Genomic DNA, 16,508 nt, shown 5'->3' with positions numbered 1-16,508 from the left:
TGGTTTTCTTTCACTCTCTGTTTTGTCTTGTGTTTGTACATTTACTGTGACTTTGAAAACCCAAAGATCTCCATTATGTTTGTAAATTATGAAGTGCTGAAGAGATTTTAATTGGTTGAAGATATATTTTTTTGTATTCCTCATTTTTATATAAAATGTTTATGAATCCTAGACAATAAACATACTTTACCTGAACCTTCTGCATGTCAATTACCTCCATTTGTAATTGACTGATTCGTGTCTCTCATAATTGTTTTAATTTTATTTATTTATTATTTAACTAGGCAAGTCAGTAAAGAACACATTCTTATTTTCAATGGCAGCCTAGGAACAGTGGGATAACTGCCTGTTCAGGGGCAGAACGACAGATTTGTACCTTGTCAGTTCGGGGGTTTTGAACTTGCAACCTCCCAGCTACTAGTCCAATGCTCCAAACACTAGGCTACCCTGTCGCCCCATAATAGTTATTACATAGTAAGTATTATCTGAGTCTATTGTGGGGCCATGTCCCTTTACACAATCAGCCTGTTGTGAATTTGGAGCTCTCATAGCACTCATCTCCTCCCTGCTGTGACAAGCATGTCTATCTGGAGACGAGATGTAACAAGAGACCAAGGTGACATGACAAGCTGATATTGTCACATTATACCTAGCTTTGTCACAGCAATATCCTGTTACCAGGGGAGCTGGGCGTGTGGCTGTAAGGAGGTGGATACACAGACAGTAGGAGATCTACAATCACATCTGTCTTCATTAAAAGCTACGCTCCACCACGGGAATAGGAGAATCAACATAGACAGCTCTTCTAATTTATGTATTCATCAACTTCGGTACATAAGCATCTTTGTTTGTACCTGTTCCCCATGACATACGCACAACACACACACAGCACACACACTGCATCTCCTCACCGGGCCAATGTACAGTACAGTACTCAAACCACGCTGGTCTTTATCTGAAATGGTTTTATTTAAATATAAATATGTGTACAAAGTTACAAGCAACAATAGCTCATTTTTAGCAAATAAAATCCTTAATACATTATTTAAAAAACAAAATGAACCAAACCAACAAATGGCAATTAGTTGTGTTCCCAAAAAGCATAGTTCATCTTTCTGCATTCAGTGATTGATGGACAACGGAACAGAAGGAGAGAAATTGTGGACCCAAATAAAATCAATCAAGATATAGATTTATATGTATATATATAATATAAAGATACTTTACAGTAAAGCAGCTTACAAGCTGTACATTAAGGCTTATATAAAATATAAAAATAAAGACGAGCGATGATCTTTTTTGAAATCACTTGGTTCACTTAGTGACGTTTGTTTTCCAATTGGGCCGACTGACCGGTAGCACGGCTCTCGACACAAAATGGCAGTACAGGGATCCAGCAGTGTCCAGAACCGGAATGCAACTGAGCCAGGTGCAGTAAGCAGTCTCTCAAACAAGCATAATGAACATGGAAAAGAAATGCTGAAGAGTTTCACTAGACACATCATCTGCATGCAACAGAGAAAGAATGGGACTTCTTCACCCATTTGTACAGTTGATCTCGTCAGTATTTCAGGGTAGTACTGTGTTTTTGTAAACATATTGAAGCTACTTGATTGTGTCATAAAGACTGGAGTGTGGATGGTGTCTGAAGAGCGACAGTTTCACAAGTAGAACCCATCTTAGCCTGTTGAGACTGCACCTTGAGATTATTCAAGTTCAAGATTGACACCATTTTACAAACCACATTCTCTGATTGTTCTGGAAAGAGTCTCCATTTAGCAATCTGGTAAACACAGAAGTAATACAGTACCCAGAGGAATTCATCTCAATCCCTAACTCTTTCAATACACTGCTATGTACTGTAGCCCACCATCTCTGGGTTTTTCCATTTCCTTTTCTTGTCCTCCAGGGTAGAACAATAACACAGAGGCTGTCTCTCTATTAGGTGAAGGCCAGGATACACATTCTCTCCATACCTCACTCTGCTTTCACTCCCCAATAACCCACACACCAGCTAAACATATTGTTTTGCTAAGCGGCTGCCATTGTGGAGCTCAGGCTTCTTTAAATGGATAGAGAGACACGAATGTGCTTAGAACTCCTTTCACATGCCGACAAACACCAAATGACCACAATGTGTTGACTTTTTAACTTTTTTATGAAGATGTCTGTATTTTTTATTTTGTTCATAGTCTGTTAGAAGTTCTATTTGTCCGAGCAGTCTGTTCTTTTTGAGAAATGTTAGCGAGGCTCCAGCATCCAGTTAGTTTAGGCCACCCAAAGTCATGAGATGCTCCTGTCTGGTGATTTCCAGTTTGCCTTCCTCCCATCCGCTCACTGGTAAAACAAAACCAGTGCCATGACAGAATAGCAGGCTCATCTCTGAAGGAGCAGACACTGTAGTAGATTATTTATTGACGGGGAATGTGAGTGGCACATCACAATCATTGACTCCATTGGGACTCCATTGGAATGCCATTGGGACTCCATTGGGACCATTCAATCCCAGAATGACAACTGAATAACAAATAAGGAAGGCAATCCATGTCACCTACATCTCCTTCCAAAACGTGTCCAGGAGAAGGACCAGCCATCCAGTTCTCTCTCCTCATGTTAGTCTGGCCACACCTCCTATAGAGATGACAAATGCTTCCTCTTTACATGGCCCTTCACGCTCCACCCCCTGTTCCGCTGTCCAATCAGACGTGAGTCTGCATGCGTTGTGACGGCCGTCCGTAGTCGGACTGCTGGGAGGAGACCTGCGATGATGCATAGGAGAAACGAGAGGAGCTAGACACCTTGCTAGCCTGGTCTGATTGATCGTAGGCGTCCACCTTCTCGTAGGAGGCGGGCTTGACGTAGCTGGTGAAGGCTCGGCCGTATGTGGCGGCGGTGGGCAGGTAGGCAGAGCCGCTGTAGACGGGGTCGGTGGGGTAGATGGCTCCGGGCTGGGCTGCCGCTGCCTGCTGCTGCTCGTAGGTGGAGCGGGCCCCTGTGGTGGTGGCGTAGCGGTGGGAGAAGTCGTAGATGCGGGGCTGTGTGGCTGCCACCACTGTGTGCTGGCCGTACAGCGGGCTGGGGGAGGGCAGCTGGGATGGCGTGTAGACAGGACGGGGGTTGGGCACGTAATCTGAGAAACCACTGCGGATCACCCGGTCCTCGTGAGCATGCACGTTGTAGTAGCCGTTAGTGGGGTCCTGAGGGGAGAGGAAATAACAACAGGGTGTTAAGTTGTTAAACTGCTTTTAAAGATACAGTATTTATATAGAGATGTTAGACTTCTTCAAAACACCCAGCAAAACAGCACATGCAACAAATGTTTGCATTTTTTCCCATGCATATATATTGTATAAACATTGTATAAGTGAGTGTTTCTCCTTACGGTTTTTACCTTGATGTCGGACCTCTCGTCCTCGTCCTCCTCCAGCAGGTCACTGTGTTCCGTCCGGGACGTCCCAGGAGACTCACTGCTGTTGGGGGCCTGAGGGGGAAACAACAGGCCCTACAATTACAAAGGTGGAACATCTTAGACTCAGACCAACATGAGCACAACAAAATGACTGTACTGTGTATCATCACATCATCACAGTAATATACATTATATACTGTATATCTGTTATATAAAGATGAAAAGGTATTTGAAAACCTACTGAAAGTGATTGAACGGAGGCATTTACCATCGGCTCCTTGACATCCTCCTCATCATCGTTGCCACGGGTAGCATTGTGGTCGCTGTGCACAATCTGAACTCTGATGTCACTCTTTGAGAGGCGTGTGCACTTTTTACCTGTGAGGATTCAAAAGAGACAGGTGATTTAGAAACGATTCTAATACTGCTTTTCATGCCTGTTGCCTTTATAGAAAAGGATTTGATTGTGCTCCTTTCATGAAGTTGAAACTAACCATGCATGACTAAGGGTTGGGGTCAGTTCTATTTCAATTCAGTCAGTTCACATTGATTGAAAAATATTGAGTGAATAGTCATTTACTGAATGTCAATTCATTTCCTTGAATAGGGTGAATTGACATGGAATGTAGCCCAACCCCAGTATGGCCCATATCTGACCTTCGACCTCACCTTTTCCGCTGTGCCTGCAGCAGAGAGAGACCAGGGTGACGACACAGATAAGCAGGACACACCCTCCGCCCACCGCCGCCCCAATGATGATCATCATGGGCAGGGCCTCTGTAAGGAGAGAGAGGAAAAGAGAAAAGACTCAGGATCTTGTTACTGATCAGAGACAGACAGGCAGGACTAGATCCAGTCTCCTGTTCTAACGCCACTCTACTCATTCCCCCCCAACTAATCTCTGCCAACGCCTGCTCCTATATAAATGCATCTGCAGTAAGTCTCATGGTCCCTCAGAAACACACACACACACACACACACACACACACACACACACACACACACACACACACACACACACACACACACACACACACACACACACACACACACACACACACACACACACACACACACACACACACACACACACACACACACACACACACACACACACACACTTAGAGTCCCCTGCGTCCCCACAGCCTCGGCTATTGTGTTTAATCTCTCTGGAAGAAGGGTAACAAGGCCTGACATGCAATGAAGCAATAGACAGTAATCTAATTAGAGATTCCAGGAGAGAGATACGGTGCACCGCTCAACTCTCCCGAGACCCCGGCTGAGCTGCCTTGATGTAAATTGCTGGCGAGGACCTTATTTTTGGTGTCTACTGCAACAAAGTCCTTCCTTCCTTACCTCCGCCAACTCCAGTGTGCAGAGTGTGTGTGTGTGTGTGTGTGCATGTATGTGTGTGTGTGAGTAAGTAAATTGTGGTTTAAGTAAATTTGAAGAGGGTGGCTCTCATACACTTAGAGAGAGAGAGGGAGCTAAGGGACCGCCGGCGGCTCGGCCCCAGGACACCTGTGGCCTGATCTAATTGACTTTAGTCCCCAATCCATATCTATGTTATTGGCCCAATGTATTCATTAAGGCCCACCATCTGCTGATTAAATTATATTGATTAAAATAGTATTATTAAGATAAGCACTCAATTGGAGTTCTGCTTTGAGCTCATCTAACCCCTCTCTCTTCCCAGCACCGTCTCTCCACAGTGCTCGTCTTAGTGAGATTGGTCATGCTGACTGTGTGAGATGATAGATAATAAGGACCCCTGTCCAGTTCCTACCCGTACCTTGCTCCTTGAGGGTGACGAGCGCGGTGCCTGTGCCGAAGCGGTTCCATGCGGTGCAGTTGTAGCGGAGTAGGAAGTCCTGGGCCAGGGTCTCAGACAGGACCAGGGAGGACAGGACTCCGTGGTCGCTGGTCACCGTCTGGACAGAGAAACGACCGGAGGAGCCCGAGGAGAGGGTCACGTCTCCAAACGTCCACACCTAGTGAGAAAGATGGGAGATGAACAGCAGGTGAGTGGCTAGCAGCGCTGTCAGAGCTCAGATCAACCACTACTTCCCATGTTTAGATCAATCCCTCTAACCAACCACCCTCCTTCCCCCTCTCTTTCCTTCTCTCTATTTTCCTCCCTCTCCATCCACCTGGCTGACATTGCTAAGAGCCGTAGGTCTAAATTGCCTCCTACGTCTTGCCCTGGAGGTAAGCCCTGTCAGCCTCTAAGCCCTGCCAGACCTGTGAGGCTGTGTAAGATGCTCCTGTTGGTGCTGAAGCCTCTCTCCTGCTGCTAGGTAAGGTCAACGGGGTGCCTGCCTCTACCTCCCCCTCAGACCCTAATTATCCTCTGTCAGAGCTGCCCACGCACCCAGGGTCACCTGACGGGTCAGCCCACCGAGGCCTGATGGATGCAGCGCTAATTGAGCCATGTGGTTTGGCTGCAGCCTGCAGAAGGCCCCCCCCCCCGAACCTTTCTGTTCTCTCTCTCTTTCTCATCCCCATTGAGTGGTGAAGGGATGATGTGTGTGTGTGTGTGAAGGTGGGGGGGATTCAGTGTGTATTAAATGTGCACACACTTGCGTGTGTGAGCACACACACACACACACACACACACACACACACACACACACACACACACACACACACACACACACACACACACACACACACACACACACACACACACACACACACACACACACACACACACAAACATTGAAACAGGAAAGACAGGAAAAGACAAGAGGCTCACTTACAATCGTGTCAGGCGGGGGGCTGTTTCCCACCAGGCACTCTAGCTTGCCCTTGGAGTGCTTGACAGCGTGCTGTGTGGCGTCTGCTGTAATGATAGGTGGGCCTGGAGAGAGAGAGGGAGAGAGAGAGAGAAAGTGTTTGTGTGAGAGAGTCGTGGGGGAGAGAAAGAGGGAGATTTTGAGACATTGACATTTTAAACATAGATGCATTGTCAGATGGTTGACACATATGATGCTTGAGTAAACATTCTACATAGATAATACCAAACGTGCATCTTTAATATTCTACATCTAAAAGTCAACCAAAAACAACATGTTGAAAGTGATATTGAATTAGCCCTATTTTCAGACTATTGAGACTCATATGAGACTTACCGTTGACAGTGAGCGTGACGTCCCTCTCAGCCACACCGATCCGGGGGACGATGGCCTTGCAGGTATACGTCCCAGCATCCTCCTGGGTGACAGCCTTCAGCTGCAGGGTGTTGCCATTACTGAGCACCTGGAGAGGGAGACGAGGGGTAGGAGGGAGAGGAGGGGAGGGAGAGGAGGGGTAAGAGGGAGACGGGATGGAGAGGAGGGGAGGGAGAGGGGAAATCAGAGAGAAAGAGGGGTGGACAGGAGGGATAAGAGGGGAGGGAGGGGAGCTAGTGAGTGTCTTTTTAGCAGCAGTTCATTGGGGCAGTTGTTGCAGCAGAACGGATGTGGCCGTACGTACAGTCTCTCCAGCTCCTACACTCTGTTTCAGTTTAATTTAATGGTGGTGACAATGCTGTGGCTTTAATCCCAGACATGAAGCACTCCAGCCACTGCTGCTCTGACTCCTCTGGAGTGACCATGCTGCTGTGGAGATTGTCCTAATTAAACGTTGCCGGAAGAGCATAACGTTATCATGGTGTGAGTGGGCCGTAGCCTTTAGAGGCTGCTACAGTTCGCTCTACACTTGCGCACTCGTTGGCTCATTGATCCCACCATTCCATCAAGCTGTGATTAATCCATTTCCTCTCCCTCCGTCCTTTCACTCCCACTCTCCATTTTCTATTCAGCCACAATTATAGAGTAACCTAATGAATCCATTACTGGTAGCTGTGTGAGGCGTGGTGGCCGCGGTGCGTGTGGATTAGAGAGCACCGCCTGTTCTTTTCTTCCGGAGAGCGTCGGTTCAGTCTGGGAGATGGGAGATGACAGCATGGCTTTTACAGCATCGCCTGCTGTCCTGCAGCTCTCTTCTCTTTAGCGGTGGCGTTTTTAGCAAAAGCTGCCTCTGAAATCCGATTAAACACCGGGAGAGAGGCTCCCTGGAGATAGCGCTGATAGTGTTGCCTGGGGTGGGGTGGGAGACCTTGAACCAGGATGATGCAAACTAAAGGTGGAACTGGGCTGTTTGTAAGCTACCTCACATATTCCTCCCTGGATTTTCTTTGTGTTGTGTCTTGGTCCGGGTTGAAGCTGTTCTCGGAGTGTCGGCTGGTTTTTAACTAGTGTGTCTCAACTGTGGATGTGATTGATTTAGTGGTCACGTTGTTATGACAGAGTGTCACCTCCCCTACTCTCAGCAGTGTGAGAACCTGACAGTCATCACATACACTGCCTCTGAAGGTTTAGCTCTGATGTCTGAGGGCTTTCTCTCATTACACACTCGCATCCGACACACACACACACACACACACACACACACACACACACACACACACACACACACACACACACACACACACACACACACACACACACACACACACACACACACACACACACACACACACACACACACACACACACACACACACACACACACACAGTATAAGTATTGATTGAGGTACTTGTCTTACCACGCTTGAGCCCTGTTTGGTCCAGGCCAGGGTGAGGGGAGGGTTGCCTGTCCAGGTGCAGGTGAAGGCAGCATCCATCCCAATGTCCACGTTCATGGGCTTGGGCTCCGATAGCAGCCTGGGACCAACTGTAGAGAAGCCCAGGACGCCATCAGAACTAATACAGCCCTTATTCACCATTCATTATGACTTTATCATATCCCCTAAGGCATTTTCAAAGCATAAAGCACATTACACAGTATCCTCCAAAGACACGATAACTCTTGTGACGAGGGTGGAAGTGTTCACAGACACACTACTCAGATTACACTACAGGCTACTAGTACTATAATACACTGATGTGCTCCACTCACATTGTACATCCACCAGGGTGCTGACGTTGGTGCTGCCCACTGAGTTGGATACCTCACAGGAGACAGGGTCTGTGAAGTACGAGTGGTCTACCGTCACCTCCAGGCTGTCCCCGTTCGCCTCTGAGATGGGGACTCCTCCCTTGGACCACCTGGACCACCAGATCACCACATCACATAGGGTTAGAATGTCAATTTACCACATCACATAGGGTTAGAATGTCAATTTACCACATCACATAGGGTTAGAATGTCAATTTACCACATCACATAGGGTTAGAATGTCAATTTACCACATCACATAGGGTTAGAATGTCAATTTACCACATCACATAGGGTTAGAATGTCAATTTACCACATCACATAGGGTTAGAATGTCAATTTACCACATCACATAGGGTTAGAATGTCAATGTACCACATCACATAGGGTTAGAATGTCAATATACCACATCACATAGGGTTAGAATGTCAATGTACCACATCACATAGGGTTAGAATGTCAATGTACCACATCACATAGGGTTAGAATGTCAATGTACCACATCACATAGGGTTAGAATGTCAATTTACCACATCACATAGGGTTAGAATGTCAATTTACCACATCACATAGGGGTAGAAGGTCAATATACCAGCTCACATAGGGTTAGAAGGTCAATTTACCACATCACATAGGGTTAGAAGGTCAATATACCAGCTCACATGAAGTTGGAAGGTCAATTTACCACATCACATTGGGTTACAAGATCACTTTGGTTTACCAGAACACATTGGGTTACCATGTCACTTTGGGTCACTAGATAATTTTGAGTTGTGCCATAATGATAAAGTCCAAACTGTACCAACTAAAAGGATAATAGTTCCATAATAATGCAGTACACACTGACTCTATGAAAGAAATGAACCCAATGAAGTGTAGGTTGAGGTGCTGTTTTCTACCTGTATCCTGTGATCTCAGGGTTGGCAGAGGCAGAGCAGATGAACAGAACCTTGGCTCCCTCCATGACAGTCTGGGGCTGGACGGACAGGGTCACTGATGGGGGGTCTGCAGGATGGAGGGGAACATTACTGAGAGGTAAACATAGTATGTGTCATATCTATCACTATGGAGGTGGCACGACTTCCACCGAAGTTGGTTCTTCTCCTTGTTCGGGCGGCGTTCGGCGTCACCGGTCTTCTAGCCATCGTCGATCCATTTTTCATTTTCCATTTGTTTTATCTTGTTTTCCTACACACCTGGTCATTTCCCTCATTAATTGTTGTGTATCTAACCCTCTGTTCCCCCCATGTCTTTGTGTGGAATTGTTTGTTGTGCACATGATTACTGGTGCGCCTCGGGTTTGTACCAATATTGGTTATTTCTTTATGCCGTTGGTTTTGGTATTAAACTGCTCCGGCTATTACCTAGTTCTGCCCTCCTGCGTCTGACTTCCCTGCCACCAGTTACGCATCCCTTTACGGGAGGATTCTACAGTATATGAAGGCTGAATATGTGTCAGTCAAGGGAGAAGGAACAGGACAGCAGTACTAAAGGAAGCTCTGTGAACACTGGAGGTATGTGTCACTGAGCTGGGACCTATATGAAGGGGTGTGTGTTTGTCACAGAGAGGTTGGTGTATGAATCATTGAAGGGTGAGCGAGTGCATGTGCAGGAAGGCAGAACTAACCACTCTTCCATTAACTCTAAAGTGGTGCTGGGTGAAATGTATTTATTCAACCAAAGCCCTCAACTAATGCCTTAAGTATATAATATATATATATATATGTGCATAGGCTACTACCTTGTCGTTATTGGCAGTATATTTGTCACTATAAACTTTACCTATAGGACTATGTCCCAATATCCACACTAACATACTAGCGTCCACAATAGCATACTGGTGTCCATGGACAATACATCAGTACATACTAAGTAGTATGCAAGTGTGATAGTTGGTAGTTGAATGTATTTAACTCTGAGTTCTCCGTCCTCTGACAGAGTTTTGTACCCAAGGTGTGTCCCCATCACTAGGACGAGGGCACTATAGAGGGTTGTACCCGAGGTGTGTCCCCATCACTGGGACAAGGGCACTACAGAGTGACTGTAGGGGACACTAAGTGTCACTGAGGACACTCACGCTGGACGTTGATGGTGACGGAGGTCTGGAGTCCGGCGGGGGCGGCGGGGTTGAGGACGCGACAGGTGTAGGTACGGCCAGAGTCCTTGTCCTCCGGCACCACAGGAAGCATACTGACAGCCAGCTCCCTCTTCCCATCCTCCATCCGCATCTAGGAGAGACAGACCAGAGACATGGAGATAAGACATCTACGATGTTTACTGTACATCTCAATGGTCAAGACAGACTAGAGACAGCTGTTAAACATGCAGAGGGAGTTATGAGTCCTTATTACATCCATGAATTAATATATTTTGGTCTCTAAATAGACAAAGTGGTTTAAGTAGGGAAGTAAGGTATAGAATAGGTATAGGCTCATAGTAAGGCCCTGCTGAGTCTTCCCCCTCTAGGTGTTTGTGACACTGCGGGACCTATATTTCTGACGTGTGAGTCATTCAAATTGCCATCCAGTCCATTGGCATGGCAGTTAAATCATACATTTTATGATGCGCCTGGGGATATGTGCTGTTCCCACATTTCTGAGAGTGCTCCCAGTCAGCGCTCCTTGTTTGTCATCATCTTTGAGATCTATTTATTGCTCACAGGAATCAATACGCCTAAGTGAGGAAAGGGGTAGATTCTGGAGATATCGCCCGTTGCTTTCGAAGGACACACACACACACACACACACACACACACACACACACACACACACACACACACACACACACACACACACACACACACACACACACACACACACACACACACACACACACACACACACACACACACACACACACACACACACACACTGCTGTCAGACAGTGTTCAGTAATGGCAGAGGTGTCTGTGTCTGTATTTCTGGGCTTAGCCATGAGGAGGGGGGGCGGGGGAGGGTTGTCTCACAGGCAGCTCTGGAAAAGGGCAAGAGCAGAGCAGAGCCCATTCCCTGGATGGACGGACAAACAGACAGCTGAATCAATGAATCACTTCCTCAGCCAGACACACAAAAAGCATTTTTACGCTAGATCGAGTCGCATCACTCCCTGTCACCACCCCTCACTCTGCCCCAAGCCACCTCTCCCCCTCTCTACCTCCCCTCACCTACTCTAGCCTTCCTTCTCTCTAAAAGCACCCGTCTTCTTTCTTTCTTCCTTTCTTTCTTTCAGTGAACTGTATCTCAGTATCTCCCACCCTTCTTTATTTTACTCCCACTTTCTCTCTCCCTATCTCTTCCTCTCCACTCCTGTCCCCCTCCTTTTCTCCACTGTGGGCTCTAGTCTCCTTAAATGTGTCATTTAGCATAGTTTAGCGTGGTCAGAGAGCATGACAAATGTGACTCTTTCCCGACTGCGGCTGGTTCACGCTCTGGCGCGTCCCCCCATTGTGTTTTGGCATTGTTGTGGGTGATTTCTCCTCAGCAGAAATTCTACTGTATCAAACGCTCATGCCTGTCTGAGCTTTGGCATGCTCCAGTTATGTTGTAGTGTCAGTGCATTAGAGTGTGAGGGGAGGGGGAGTAGGGGAGAGAGGATGGGGGTTTAGGTATGAGTTAAAAGGGGGAGGGGGACTGTAGAGAGGGAGGTATGGAGAGAAAGAACAGGTCCTGAGAGAGAAAGAGAGAGAAATAGAAAATAAAATGAAGAAAATAGAGAGAAAACAGAGAAACAGAAAAGGAGGTGTTGGCTGAGTTGCTGCATTTTGAGTAGCTGCTGTACCTTGCCTTACCTGCTTAGATTGGCTTGGCTGTACCCTGCCATGGCCTGCTTGGATGGGCTCTGCTGTACCTTGCCTTACCTGCTTAGATTGGCTTGGCTGTACCCTGCCATGGCCTGCTTGGATGGGCTCTGCTGTACCTTGCCTTACCTGCTTAGATTGGCTTGGCTGTACCCTGCCATGGCCTGCTTGGATGGGCTCTGCTGTACCTTGCCTACCTGCTTAGATTGGCTTGGCTGTACCCTGCCATGGCCTGCTTGGATGGGCTCTGCTGTACCTTGCCTTACCTGCTTAGATTGGCTCGGCTGTACCCTGCCATGGCCTGCTTGGATGGGCTCTGCTGTACCTTGCCTTACCTGCTTAGATGGGCTCGGCTGTACCCTGCTGTGCTGTGTTGGTGTTGTGTGGGTGTTAGTGGATCCTGATGAGGTTGGGCATGGCCCTGCTCTCTCTAACCTGCCCTGGCCCGACCTGTTATCTGATTATACTGTAGTCCCTCTGTACCTTGGAGTATATGGCCGTGTCCATGACCTCTCCGTCTCTGTACCAGGTGATCTCGGCGGCAGGCTTGGCCCCCGAGGCGCGGCAGGTGAGGTTGTAGGGTGTGTGGGCCTTCACACGTATGATAGGACCCCCCTCCACCACCGGGTCTGTGGGGGGAACTACAGGGAGAGAAGGAGGAAACACAACACATTCATGTTAGTGGAGAGAAACAACCCACCAAACTGAAAGCTCCTTTTACACAGCTTCTGAATGAGAGGAACATCTAGTGAGATTCATGTGATGTGTTAACGCTGCATCAATTCATCCACTGCACACAGAGAAAACAATATCCTTTCATCATCGTGTTGGTTCACGAGGTGTGTTTCTACTTTGTAGACTGGAATGGAAACCGACAACATTTGGCTTTGAGAAGAAAAAAACAGAAGAGCTATTTCATTTTCCTTCTTAACATTGAGACTGGCATTAGTACTCTTTTACTCCCACTGCTGCCCAGTGATGTTTCATCTGAATTGCTTATTTGTTCATTTATTTGCATGGTTTCGCACACGCTGCCACCCCTGATGAAGGCGTCTATCTCCCCAGCCAATAACGGCAGGCGTAAACAGCAGTGGGCCTGCGCCCCGGTCTATCTCTCTCTCTTGCTCCCTCCGCTGAACCAATTTCTGTGTGTGTATCTGAATTGTCAAAGGTCCTTCCGCCACTGCGGCCCGGACACTAATGGAATCCGAGTGCTAGGTGATTTTAATTTCCATGCCGATTCCCTCGGCCGCTCTCCCGCCGTTGACTCCTTTGAATGCGCCGGATTGCTTTGGTCTCATCTGGCTGCATTGATTTACACACACACACACACACACACACACACACACACACACACACACACACACACACACACACACACACACACACACACACACACACACACACACACACACACACACACACACACACACACACACACACACACACACACACACACACACACACACACACACACTTCAAGACTCTGTATCTGTGTTCTCGAAACAGGCCTACACACACACCCCGGTCCCTGCTTGATTTGTTCCTGTCATAATGCGGACATTCTACAAGGCTTGAGGAAACAACATCTACCGCCTTTTCTGTCCACAAAGGCTAAGGTCAGTGTGACTGCGGAGGTGGCTCACGCTCACGCTAACCAATCAAACAGTCCATCCTCGCCCACCTCCACTCTGTGCGGTGTGGTGCGGTGCGGGCATTGTGAAGCAGGGTTTGGGTGGGTGTATGTGGGTGTGTGTATGTGGGTGTGATCTCTATTGACTGTGCTGCACTGTGCTCTCTTGAGAGGCGCGTGGTCGTTGAAGTGTTCCTCATCATGGGTTGTTTCACAGAGAATTCACATGATCAACCTTTCATTTGCTGCCTTTTCTTCTCTCCCTCGTCTCGCTGCTTACAAAATGCTCACACAATGACAGAAACAAGCAGGGCAGTGGGGAGACAGTACAGTAGCCTAGCCAAGTTGTTGGTGCATAGAGCTGAGGCTCCAGTGTCTTCTGTAACTGTCTCTCTGCTTTGTTGGGTGTATTTGCCAGATCATCAGAGAGACGCTCAGTAAAGACTAACGAATGTGCTGCTGCCTGTTCCCCCATAGGCCACCAGGTGCCAGCAGTGTTTCACTGTCTTGGAGTCCCACGAGGGGCCTCTCTCTCTCCTCTCACCCCCCTCCGCCATCCCTCTCTCCACCACCACCCTCCTCTCCCCACCTCTGGATGCCTGGTGAATATCTAGATCACTCACTTTGCGTTAATGTAAAAGCTGCCCCACGGTTGACAAATATTGTGACTCACTGTAAAATGTGCTAACTGTGCAGAACTTGACTTTTATGTGTCCATGCAAGTCATTTGTGACTGCAGCAATCACATTATCCTAGACTTCCACAGTCTTGATTATCGATACTGAAGGAAAATAGTTTGTTTTGCTGGCTCTTTTGGGTTTGAAACCTATTTACAGGGCTGATATACGGCAGTAAGTACATTCTCCAGGTGTTATTTGTGAAAGTTTATAACAGCAGGTGATGTCATAAACAGTCCCAAGACATAGAAACCGTGAGCATTTTAAGTGTATATGTGTGTGTGTGTGTATATGTGTGTGTGTGTGTGTGTGTGTGTGTGTGTGTGTGTGTGTGTGTGTGTGTGTGTGTGTGTGTGTGTGTGTGTGTGTGTGTGTGCGTGTGCGTGCGCGTGCGTGTGCGTGTGTGTGTCCATCCCTCCAGTACAAGGTCAAAACATATTTTAATTCAAATTTTTCTAAACGGAATATCATTTCACGGCAGTGGATGCACAGAGGTTAGTGTGTGTGTGTGTGTGTGTGTGTGTGTGTGTGTGTGTGTGTGTGTGTGTGTGTGTGTGTGTGTGTGTGTGTGTGTGTGTGTGTGTGTGTGTGTGTGTCTGTGTGTGTGCCTGTGTGTGTTTGTTGTAGTGTGTGCCTGTGTGTGTTTGTTGTATAAATAGGGCAAGCAAATTGTAAGGGATTTGAGGACACAATCAGCAGTTACTTTGACATAGTGACTTGCGTTCTCCGTCACACGGTCAGAGTTAAGTCCAGAACAGCAGGGCTGACATGGAGCATAACATATTAAAGAGCTTTGCAGTCCCCTGGCACCAGCCTTCCTCTCTCTCTGTGCCATCTGAACGGATAGGGAGGGAGGCACACTGCTGCTGATGGGGACAGGATGGACAGATGTCTGCAATGATCCGCTACTGGGCATCTGCACTGGGGACTAACATGGCCTTGATGGAATTATGGGGAAGTGTGTCTGTGTGTGGCAATGTGTATCTGTGTGTCCTGTTCTAATCTCAGTGTAGACCAATTAAGTAGTGGATGTGACCTTTGGGTGCACTGGGGCTAACTACTGAAAGCAGCAAATCACTATAATCATAATCTTTCATGCCGACATAGCGGCCTGGCTAAAACAGGCCTGGAAGCCCTAAACCCCAAAAAAGGGATCTCGCAACGACACACACGCACGCACGCACACACACACAAACACACATAGACACTTTATGTATATATTATTGTGTGTCAGAACCATAATGAAGTTGGGTGCCTGACAACCTCCCTCTGTAGAGCCAACCTGCAGGTTTTGGCTGGAGGGCGGGAGGGCTGTTGTGCGGATCAGGGTGTGTGTTCCCCTGTGTGTGCCCGTTTGTGGTGTGTGTGCAGCAGCTGTGTATCTTACCTAGAACAGTGAGCTTGGCTCGGTGGGAGCGCAGTCCGGCCTGCGTAGCCTGACACTCGTACACGGCGTCATCCGCCAGCTCTGCCGAGTCGATCATCAAGCTGTGCTCGCCTGATAGCGGGTCTCCCATTAAGGAGTAGCGTGTCCATCCTGCATTAAGCCAACACAAGGAATACAGAGAGTCAGAGAATGGGAAAGAAAACAAGAAAACAAACCCAACAATCAACAGCAGAACAACAAACCCAAACCGTGAGCAGACTCACGCCACAAACAAACGCCAAGGGCCTTTAAGACATAAATGGAAATGGTGCTGCACCACCCCCGGTTAAGCACTGAGCCGTTCAGTTGGTTGAGCAGCGTGGGACTGGCTAGGGGAAGGCAGCAGCAACATGCGAGACGGGGGCGTGAGGCGACTGACTGTCCTTTAAAGCACAGACAAAATCAAGATGTAGTGTCTAAGGTCAACCCCGAGCCTCATCCACCTTCCCACTAGTCCAGAAGACAGCTGAATGTCAGCGCGTGACACCAGCCAATTGATTATCCACCTTGGTACAGAAGCCTCAAAATGCTAAACAACAAATTAAACGCTCTTTGTCTGTTTGAGGTAGAAAGGCTGTCTGCAATAT

The 16,508-nt window shown here is 47.7% G+C and overlaps 1 protein-coding gene across 13 annotated transcripts in view; it reads right to left on the bottom strand.

Annotated features, from left to right (window-relative positions):
- Positions 1-956: 956 nt before the first annotated feature.
- Positions 957-16,508, bottom strand: part of LOC123997999 (kin of IRRE-like protein 3) — a 54,572-nt gene continuing 39,020 nt past the window's right edge. The window contains exons 3-15 of one of the 13 annotated variants that reach the window (XM_046302785.1): positions 15,883-16,032; positions 12,669-12,826; positions 10,467-10,617; positions 9,289-9,394; positions 8,351-8,499; positions 7,998-8,125; positions 6,541-6,667; positions 6,169-6,269; positions 5,202-5,400; positions 4,067-4,186; positions 3,651-3,787; positions 3,383-3,502; positions 957-3,197 (exon numbers count right to left, since the gene is read on the bottom strand). In XM_046302785.1, the coding sequence (XP_046158741.1) occupies positions 2,700-3,197; positions 3,383-3,502; positions 3,651-3,787; positions 4,067-4,186; positions 5,202-5,400; positions 6,169-6,269; positions 6,541-6,667; positions 7,998-8,125; positions 8,351-8,499; positions 9,289-9,394; positions 10,467-10,617; positions 12,669-12,826; positions 15,883-16,032 (2,144 nt within the window). In that variant the 3' untranslated portion in view covers positions 957-2,699. The remainder of the gene's footprint in view (positions 3,198-3,382; positions 3,503-3,650; positions 3,788-4,066; positions 4,187-5,201; positions 5,401-6,168; positions 6,270-6,540; positions 6,668-7,997; positions 8,126-8,350; positions 8,500-9,288; positions 9,395-10,466; positions 10,618-12,668; positions 12,827-15,882; positions 16,033-16,508) is intronic. The other 12 variants (XM_046302786.1, XM_046302788.1, XM_046302790.1 and 9 more) reach the window with 12 other exon arrangements.

This window comes from Oncorhynchus gorbuscha, linkage group LG15 (genome assembly GCF_021184085.1).
Source record: "Oncorhynchus gorbuscha isolate QuinsamMale2020 ecotype Even-year linkage group LG15, OgorEven_v1.0, whole genome shotgun sequence".
In the NCBI taxonomy this organism is placed as follows: domain Eukaryota; kingdom Metazoa; phylum Chordata; class Actinopteri; order Salmoniformes; family Salmonidae; genus Oncorhynchus; species Oncorhynchus gorbuscha.
Note: the sequence above shows the minus strand (reverse complement) of the source record. Positions and strands in the feature narration are given on the sequence as shown.